At 43.8% G+C, this 10,483-nt stretch overlaps 1 protein-coding gene across 1 annotated transcript in view; it reads right to left on the bottom strand.

Annotated features, from left to right (window-relative positions):
• The window catches only part of ST8SIA6 (ST8 alpha-N-acetyl-neuraminide alpha-2,8-sialyltransferase 6), a 107,887-nt gene extending 98,246 nt beyond the window's left edge, over positions 1-9,641 (bottom strand). Inside the window, exons 1-2 of the mRNA XM_012660901.1 lie at positions 9,541-9,641; positions 8,920-9,018 (exon numbers count right to left, since the gene is read on the bottom strand). Of these exons, the coding sequence (XP_012516355.1) occupies positions 8,920-9,018; positions 9,541-9,641 (200 nt within the window). The remainder of the gene's footprint in view (positions 1-8,919; positions 9,019-9,540) is intronic.
• Between the last annotated feature and the right edge of the window lie 842 nt (positions 9,642-10,483).

Here is a 10,483-nt window from a genome sequence, read left to right as displayed (position 1 = left end):
AGAACTCTTGCCCCCTTAACCCACAGAGCAGCTGAAGACTAGTGACTCTCAAAGGGACCACTGCGCCTGGCAGAAGAGGAGATTTATTTACTTCCTTTTGCTCTCCTCATATCCCTTCTGCTGTGCCCGAGCCTCCTGTCTCACCAATCCTGCTGGTAACACCTAATTTTCCAAAGTGTTTGTGTTTCTCCCTAACCACCCCTTGCAGAAAATCTCCTTCAGCCCTCCCACCAGGCAGTCAGGTTTTTTTTCCTTCTTTCAAATTTATCCTAATGCCTGCTGGCCCAAGGAAAATGTCTACTAAGGGGACAGTGAACTCAAACATAAGGCCAGGCAACACTACAACCCTACGGCAACCTTGATTTATGTCGCATTGGAACCGCCTTCGCTTTGACATGCATGTGTGAATGGTATTGTCTGCCAAATGTTGTCCCTCAAGTCATAAAAAGAAACATCCCAGCCTCTTTGTTAAGAGAAGGGCTGTCAAGGAAGTCACGGAGTTATACGAGTGAGACAGAAAATAAAATTCCACCTCTAGCAATTTCCACAATGATAGGTGGGCCACTCAGACACCATTTCTTCATGAACTCCTGCCCTCACCCTCCACCCACCTCACAAAGTGAAGAGAAGAGAAAGGCATGTCTTTGTGTCCTGCAAGCTCTCCCTGGCTCTCCTGTCCATGTGTAAATGTCCCCTTCAAAGCCCAGGAGTGACTGGAGTCCATGCTCTGAAGCCCTCCCTGGGTCAGTCAGCCCAGATAATTGTGCCTGACAGCTTTTCCAGATCAGAGCAGCCACAGAAGTGACACAGGACCCAGAAAATGACGGCGCTGAATAATGCCAACCTGGGAAGCAACAGTGAAACCCATTTCCAAGCAAGGAAAGCAAGGAGAAAAAGCGAGTGACACCAGAGAAGAAACGGAGGAAAAACCCCTCTCTAAGTCTTAAAAGAGAAGGGTTACAATTAAGACCGAATTAGGAAGTAGAAAAAGAAGCAGAATGCGAGATTTAAAGCCTCATATCAAAGCATTTCGGAAACCAGGCTCAAGACAACTTTAAAGCATTCTGAATTTTTAAAATCAGGACACATATTAGTATCATTACTTCAAAAAGCAAGGAAGCAAAGACACAGATGTGAAAAAGCTTTTACTGCTCTCGGAAGTAAAAATCCAATAGCCTTCGTCTATTTGGGGCGTGAAGTAGAGAGGAATGAGGTAAGAGGGTAAAAATCAGCTATTCTAGAGTTACGATTAGTTAGAAGGTCCTTTTTCCAAGCTCTAGTTCTCACTCATCTTGAATTTTCTGAAGCCTGCCGTTATGATCCCAGTGTAAACATATATGACAAAAAATGTCGAATAAAACATTATTACATCTTTCAGTATAAGACAGTAGAGAGTAAGCAGTATCCAGTTTTCCCTCATCTAGACTATTTACACTCTTAGGAGTGGACGTAAGTCTACCCAAAATGACAAGCGCACATTCGGGTAGCAACAGATGTGCTGTTTCAGAAACTTGTCTGGTTCGGGGAAGAAATACTATTAACGAGAGCGAATATGGAATCGCATGGAGGAATTACCAGCAGCTGATGTAAATCTCCACCTCGGAAACACAGCAGGTCTAGGGAGAAAAAACTAGGGAGGCTTTGACTTTCTTCCCACTGTCTGCCTTTCTTTACCTAAGAACAGAGAGCCTGCCCCAACCAGAAAACCAGGTAGCTTCTCCCACACAGGAAGGGACCTGCTTCCTGAGGTAGGAGGGGCTGTCTGGGTGCTGTTGGACAAAGCACTCATTCATTCTTTTCCTACGTCTTCTTGAGGTTACACTTTGGTTCTATTGTATTGTATCAATCACTGAAGGAATAAAAGGGAATAGGAAAGGGAATTGATCAATCATTACACACTGGGACGTGAAGGGTGGATACCAGGAAAGCCCGGTGTCCCCAGCCCTCTTGGGGTTTTGGGGGACATCTGTCACGCACCCTTCCTGGCAGCAGCAGAAGGCCAGGGGGATCAGGATCACCCAGGAATGAATACAATGTGCTTTCTGACAGCCATGAAACCAAGAAACGAGAGCAAGAGAGAGCTCTGGGGTCTGGTATCCAAAAACTCAAATTAGTAAATTTTGGTATGTCTATTTTATCCCAATTTTTAAAAATAATCTCAAATTTTAAAAATTTAGACATTTGTTTAAAGGCTATATGGGGAATCTTTAAGCCCCCAGGGTGGATGGCAAGGAGTCCTAAAGCCTCTGGTCTGATGAACACAGTGTCAAAGAGTGGAATCCTCATTTGGGACTATCTAAATTAAAAACAAACAAAAAAAGATCATAAAACTTATGAAAAGATTCCATACTGTAGGAGGAGATTATTGTTCTTAAATGCAGAGAAAAATCATACTTTTGAACAACACTGACGACAAGAAACAGAGGAAATATTCAGAAAGCATTTGCTTCATGTTCTCAATGAAATATAAGAAAACATGGAATAAGAAATGGAAAAGCGAGATTTAAAAGGTTAGTTAGATGCTTTCTGAGATGTAAACTGATACGATAAGGTACAGGCTGAAAGAAGAAAAAAACTGTAGAGAATAAAAAGGTTTTTAGATACAGCAAAGCAGAGAATTGACACTACAGCAGAATAACTCAGTAGCATAAAGGACAAATCTGAGAAGCCATCCTGGAGGGTAGAGGAAAAAGACAAAGAAAACTAAAACATGAAAGAGAAATGAAGTTGCTTACATAGGGAGATGGTGGTGAGGAGGATAGAGAATGATAGTTATGGAAGATAGAAAATGATCTGTTTCACAAAATGCAACCAGAATGTGTGGAACACACAAGATAATCAAAGATAGACTACACATTTTTTTCCTGAATTTAAAAATATTCAAGACAGGTGATTAAAAAGGCCCAGAGACAAAATTACTCAAAAAAGACCATTGTGTCGACATAACACTGTGAATATTTTAAATATAAATAAAAAATAACGTCCGTTGCCAGTAAAACAAATAATCAAATGAATTACTTTTGAAAAAAACAAAAGAAAGACTGCCTTTGTTTCTCTTTCTGAGCCCTAAATGTCAGAAAACAAAGGAACAATGTCTACAAAAGTTTTCAAAAGAAAAAAAGTGAAGATGGGATCCAATAATTCAGAACTCAGCGTTATCCAGAAAAATAAGCATTATGTCCTCAAAATAAAAGTCATGAGCCACCAAAAAAAAAAGAATTTTGTCCTCAAATATCTGGTGTCAAAAAGACTGTTACCCACATTCCAGGGTTAAACATATGAGAAGAAGACATATACCAACTGGCAATGAAGGGAGTAAAAACCAAGAACTGAAGAAATGGAAAGGGGATTTAAAATGAAAAATTTCAAGCATTAACAAGAGAATTTAAATTGTTTTAAATGAGGGATGTATACTTATAGCAGGAGAGTAGACATAAACACATTCAAAAGCAGAATTGATAAAGAAAAATAGATATAAGGGATATGGCAACAGGAAGATTGAAAACTTCTGTCAATGAAATAACCACAAACACAAGTAAATGTTAACTAAAGTCTAAAATTAATTTAAATGCATAGTAAATAAAAGTTTTACAATTTTGCTATATATATAAGCCTCTTATAAATCAATAAGAGAATATCTTGAAGAAAACATAGGCAAGGATATGAAAATCCAATTTACAAAAGAAAAAATATGAATGGCCAACAAATAGCTTAAAAATTAAACACAATGGTCAACAAATAAATACAAGTTAAGACATCAATTTTTCATCTTTAAGATGAAATCAGAAAAAGTGGGAAAACTATTATAATACACAGTTCTGGAAAGAGTTTGGGTCAACAGTCATCCTCTTATACCACTAAAAGGGGTATAAATTGGAACAACTATTGTCAGAAATTATTGAGCAAGTCATAGCTACATTTTAAAATTTCACATACTCTTTGACACAATCCCTCCACTTCTAGGAATTTATCTGAATAATCCGAAATGTGTACAAGGCTCTAAAGTCAAGTATAAAAATGGAAAGCATAAATAAATTAGAATACATCCATACATTCCAATACTGTGCTCTAAAAATTGTGTTGCAGAAGAATACTAATGGCATGGAGGAAAGTTCAGGTATAGTTAAAAATAAAGTTACCAACCCATGTCAAAATATACACAGCAAGATTACTAGATATATGCATATATAAGATATTGAAAAGGTAACAAAATATGAATAGTGGTACAATATGAATCTTTTGGGTGTTGAAATGACAGTCGATTTCCCTTTTCTTTGTGTTCACCTAAAAACATATGATAAAACCTCTGCCATGACTCTCTCTAAAATAATGTGAGTTGGGACATAGCACAGTTGATGTCTGCACTCTGCCTAACTCCAGTTTTCAAAGAGGTACAAGGCAAAATCCTTCTGCAGGGAGAAAGGAAGGGGAAGGGAAGGCCATTAAGAGAAATAGCAGGCAAACCTCTCTAAGAAAATGGAGAAGTGGAGGTGAGGTCCCCACACCTCTGGTAAACTCAGAATCCAATGGCCTCAGATAGGGCAATGGAATAGACACCAACTAACCAAACATTCAAACAATAGCTTCTGTTCTCAGGAAGTCTCATCCAGCCACAGTATCTGGAATCTTCGCCATGGATGTTTAAGCCAGCATGGACAACTGCTACTAAAAGTTACCAAACCTAGATAGTTCCCATAGGGGTCTCTGGAACTCCAAATCAGCTAGTTACATAGGTTTGTGTGGGGCATTTCGTTAACCTCACAATAATCCAACCCTTCATTTCTAATGATGATCAGATATTTGAGAACTCACTTATGACATTATGGCATGGTTCTATTGGATTTCTTTCATAATCAAAAGTGAAATTAATATTATTTAAGAAAAAAATTCCAACCACTTGGAAATTGAAAGGCACTCTCCTAAATAACTATGGAGATAAAAAAGTTTTCAATGTAACTATGAACAATTTAGAACATATTTTTTAAAATCTAAACATTATGTATCCAAAGCTAAGAAATGAGTCCAAAGCTGCATTCAAAGGAAAATTCATAGTATAAAATATTTCTATTATTTTAAATAAAGGAAAAACTACATAAATAAATCAAGCCTTCACTTCAAGATATTAATCTGGGGAAAAAAAGAGAATACTTTAAAAGGTAAAAGTAACACAAAGAAAATAGAACATGGAAATGTATCTGAATTGAGAAATAAATCCAAGAACTGGTCATTTGAAAGAGAAGAAAAGCAATAAAAGATTTTGATAAAGCTTATTAGAAAGAAAAAGAATCCACTGTAATGAGATTGCATTTTAAAAACTATTAGTATATTTTTCTTTTTTGTCTTTCTAAGAACATGACCTTCCCTAGCCAATTTGAAACATATTTGGGGAGAGGAGGGAGAGCTTAAGACTTTTCACTGGAAGAATGCAAAGAAAAAGAATAAGGTAGACTTTAGACAAGCAAAATGGAATTTGCTGCAGCCTCAAGAGAAGATTTTCCAAATTGTCTCATTCTCCCACTTAAGCACATTAACCACCTTATCTGGAGGAAGACACAGACCCTTGAGTTTTCGCAGTCCTTCTCTTCTGGTCTCACAATTTACCTGAAGGTTTGCATTATGGCAAAGAAAATATGCGGCAGAGAAAAGCCTGAACATTTCTGGAATTGAATAAGTAGGGGGAGAAGAGAGAGACAGGAAGAGTACAGTTTTGGCTTGGAGAGAGAAAAGGGGGAGCAATAAAAAGTAGTAATAGGGGTAATAACAAGGACAGAGGGGGCTTTGCTTCCTTCAGTTAGGATTCTGGAAATTGATCAGCTCTTGGGCAGTCCCCCATCCTGAAATAACTTAGAGAAGGGGCAAGTAGAGTGACACCCTGATATTTAAGTTTCCTGTACCAACCTTGGTTCTTGTATATTTAGGGGAGGCCGTGAAATAGCTAAGGGACTGGCCATGAGCTAGCAAGCTGGAGCTGAGTGAGACGGTGTCATAGCAAATGTTGCAGAGTGACAACCCAAGACAAGACCAAAGGAGAATCTTATTCAGATCCCTGAGTGGGATCCCATCAGTGGGATCTCACATAAGGCCAAGACAGCCAGGGAGCACAAGCAGGTGCAATGAATCACAAGCTGCAGATCTCATAGTTGGCCATCAACAGGGTGCTTGGCCACCAGATGTAAAAGGGACAACATCACTCTGAAGATTAGAGGAGTTAAGGGATAGGCCATGAACCCCATCTCTGAACTCTACCAGCACATTATCTAAGGCCCTCTCCCTCATATACCTGGATGTCATCTTAGTGAGAAGAGGTGGTAGAAGCAATCTGAGAATCCAGGCATTTGTTCCCAGAGAGAATAAATATCACCAGAAAGAGTTGCTTAAATTGTCACATCTAAGTTTTCATGTGGATCAAACATTTTGATCATACACACACACACACACACACACACACACACACACACACACCATCTTTCCCAGCACCTGTGACAGGCTACACAGCAGGGAACTTGAGAATGTGGGATTCTGAATCCGCATAGCTTAGGTTTGAATTCTGGCTCTACAATTTGTTAACTCTGTGACTTTGGGCCATTTACTTAATTGCTTTGTGCCTCCATTTCTTCATCTATACACTCAGGATAATAGTTTCTCTTAGTATTTTTTTTAAGGATTAACCGAGTTAAATGTAAAGTGCTGAGATCAGTCCATAGGAAGAGTTCTTTAAGTGTTAGCTCTCCTTATCCCTAAGACCATCATTACCTAGAGTGTGGGCTCATGGAGGAAGATCAGAGCAACTACAGAAAAATTAAGAAATTGCAATTGTTTTACATAACCAAATAGATTGGGGATTAAAATTCGCACCTCTGTTCCAAAAAAAATCAAAATCATAAATGACAAAGGGAACACAAAATATACAAAAAGACAAAGGCTTTTACAAACACAGGAGAACAGTATAAATTTTTAAATTGCAATAAAATGGGCCACATTTAGAAAAAAATGAATTACCTATATTAGCTCAAGAAGTATACCAAGTAGAAAAGAAGTATGACAAAAGGAACTGAAAAATTCATCAAAGGATTGCCTCCAAAACGACCAGGGATCAAATCATTTAATGAGTACATTCTTTCAAACTTTCCCATGGGGCAATCCTAGAAATGTACAATAGTCACAGGGCTTGAGAAAAGATGGGATGCTCCCCAGCCCATCTCCCAAACCCGAGAAAAAAAAGAAAATTATAGTCCAATATTTTTCTCAAAAGCTTTTGTTACTCTAGGATTTCTTAGTGCCTCTAATATGCTGTGAAATTCCAATGAGGGAAATGTGGCAGGCACTTCCAGACCCTTCTTGGAGCCATGCTGGAGCCACATAAAAGAGATCCTTGAGTCATGTAATCCAAGAGTCAGGAATATACAGAAGGGTACACAGAGAAAAAGGGATTCACAAGAGATAAAAAGAGGAAAAGAGGCCGGGCGCGGTGGCTCACGCCTGTAATCCTGGCACTCTGGGAGGCCGAGGCGGGCGGATTGTTTGAGCTCAGGAGTTCGAAACCAGCCTGAGCAAGAGGGAGACCCCGTCTCTACTAAAAAATAGAAAGAAATTAATTGGACAACTAAAAATATATAGAAAAAATTAGCCGGGCATGGTGGCGCATGCCTGTAGTCCCAGCTACTCGGGAGGCTGAGACAGAAGGATTGCTTGAGCCCAGGAGTTTGAGGTTGCTGTGAGCTAGGACGCCACGGCACTCTAGCCCGGGCAACACAGTGAGACTCTGTCTCAAAAAAAAAAAAAAAAAAAAAGAGGAAAAGAGGCAGTGTACAAGATTGCAACAATAACATTCTGCCGCTGAACACATAAATTGATTCAACCCTTCAAGGAAGCAATTGGTGATATGACTTAGAACCTAGTATGTACATACTCTTTGACTTTATGATCCAACTTCCTTCAGTCCGTTCTGGGTAATTAATTTGAAATGAAGACAAAGATTTATATCCAAGGATGGATTTACTAGAATTACTGATAACAAACAAAACAAAGTGGAAACAAGCCAACGCTAAAGGTCTAAAAACAGAAAGAGGTGAATTGATGAATCAAATTATGCAACAATCAAAAGCAATGTTTTGGAAAAAAAAATTTAATGACAGGTACAGGTCTATGATTTTTTTAGGGAAAAAGGCAAACTACAAAATATATTGTTAACTATATTTTTAAAATATATGTATATAGGAAATACTACTGCAAAAATATAGACCAAAACCAACCTGAATATGGTCTCTGGGTGGTAGAACCCTGAATGAATATTATTTTCTTTTATATATTTCTCCTATTGTCTAACTTTCTACACAAAGCTGTATTACTTTTATAATCAGAAAAGAATTATAAAAACCAAATAATTATTGCACATGGATAAATATTCATATGAATGATAAAAAAAAATGTTAAGTCTCCGTTCACTAAGCACAAAAACATACACAGCACAGGAAGAATTCAGTCCTCCAAACCTGAATCCTAACACTGGTGCACTTTAAAGCGTAGAAAACAAAAAGCAAACCAACCAAATCCCTCAATAAAGACAGGCTGAGCTGCTTCTCTCGGGGGTTTTCAACACACTATTATCGAGAGGAGAACTCAGCACCCACTTTTGAAGTGCAGCTGTTATATCTCTCTCGGTTCGAAGAACAAGCTCATCCAGGAACAGGCTTGAAAAAGCTGATAGAGTGCGAAGGGGTCCCCCACCCTCTCTCTTTCTCTCTCTCTCTCTCACACACACACACACACACACACACACACACACTCACACTCAAACTCGCGCTCACTCAATCGTGTCAACCGTGTCGTCCCAGGCAGACCACTGGAAGCGAGTCCAATTGGTGCAGCCCGCGGTCCCCAAGCCCCCGCCCGTCCTCCCGCCGCTGGGCGCCGCCGTACCTGTTCGTGGTGGGCGGTGCCGGGGTCGCGGGGCTCCGGAGGGTCCTCAGCGCCGCGGGGGTGCCGTGGGTGGCCTCCCTGCTTTCCTCCACCGAGAGCCTGCACAGCCAGGGAGAAAACTTAAGTTGCTACACCGCGCGGGGGGCCGCTGGCTGGCAGGCGGGGCGTCGCGCTCCAAGCCGGGCGTAGTGGAGCATCCTCGCGCTCCCGGGCCCGGGGCCAGGTCCCAAAGCCCGGATTGGAAGAGCCTCAGGGCGGGAAGGAAGACAAACCGAGGAACGGAATGGAGAGCCCGGGATTCTGCTGGGGAACCCGACGGCAGGTCCCGCTCCGCAGCTCCGTCGCCCACAGCGACGTGCACTGGAGCCCTTGTCACCCTGACCAGCCCCTCTTCACCTCAGCGGCTGCGGGCTGCTTCAGGTGTCGCCTCTCTGCAGCCCCCGCCTCCACCCCACCTTCTGGCCGCCGCCACCCCCCGTTGGCTCGTCCCTCAGTGGCCGAAAGTCCGCGCGCCCAAGTCGAGGCGACCGGCGGCTGGGGTCCCCGGGTCGCACGGCGGGGCGCACGGCGGGGCACACGGCGGGGCGCGGGAGTTGCGGGCGCCGGGGGTCCGGGGGTTACCTGGAGGCGGCGGGCGCGTAGTTCGGGCACCAGAGCAGGCGCAGCAGCAGCAGCAGCAGCAGGCTGGCGAGCAGGGCGAGCAGCGCGCCCCCCGGCCGCATCCTGAGCCCCAGGCGCGGCCGCCGCCGCTGCTGCCAGGGCGAAGCGCAGCCCGGGCGGCCACGACTGGCCGCCGCCGCCGCCGCCGCTGCCACCGCGGCCGCAGCCCCGCACACCCCCAGGGTTCCCGGGCGGCGGCGAGGGGCGACGACAGCGCGCGGCGCGGGCCCGCACAGCCGGGGCTCCCCGAGTCAGCGCAGCCCGCGCGGTCTCGGCGGGGAGAGGAAGCAGCCGCGTCCCGGCTCGCCCGCCGCTCCCACCCAGCCCCGGCCGGCGGAGCTCGGAGCCCGGCGCTCGGCTGGCAGATGACGATTCGCCCGGCTCGCCACCTGGCCTCCCGGAGGCGCTCGGAGCTGCTGCGGGCTCTGGTCGCCGCCGCCGCCGCCGCTGCCACCGCCGCCGCCGCGCGGGGTCACCTGAAGGTTGGGGCGCGGGAGCTCAACTCCGTGCTGATTGGGCTCCAACTTTTCTGCGCCCTCACCTCGTCCTGAGCGGCCGCGTGTCTCCTGGGAAGCCCACACGGCCCCCCCGCCAGTCAGTCACACCGCACCTCGGTCCACAGAGCGCGAGCGCTTGGAGGGGCGGAAGGGGACAGGAGAAAGGGCCCACTTCAAAAACTTTCAAAACTGTGGAGTCCCTCTGCTGGAGCCTCCCCCACAGAAAGGCTGCTCGGGACTTGGGAGCTGTTGGGTGGATCGTGACACTGAACAGAAAACTTAAACCTTGAATCAGAGGGACAGCGAATTGATACCAGGGACCTTTAGGGGTGAGCAAATTATTAATATCCCCCGCGGGCTAATTCCACCCCTGCCTGTTTTGTGTAAATAGTTCTGTTGGAACACCT

This window comes from Propithecus coquereli, unplaced genomic scaffold (genome assembly GCF_000956105.1).
Source record: "Propithecus coquereli isolate 6110/MARCELLA unplaced genomic scaffold, Pcoq_1.0 Scaffold69, whole genome shotgun sequence".
Lineage (NCBI taxonomy): Eukaryota > Metazoa > Chordata > Mammalia > Primates > Indriidae > Propithecus > Propithecus coquereli.
Note: the sequence above shows the minus strand (reverse complement) of the source record. Positions and strands in the feature narration are given on the sequence as shown.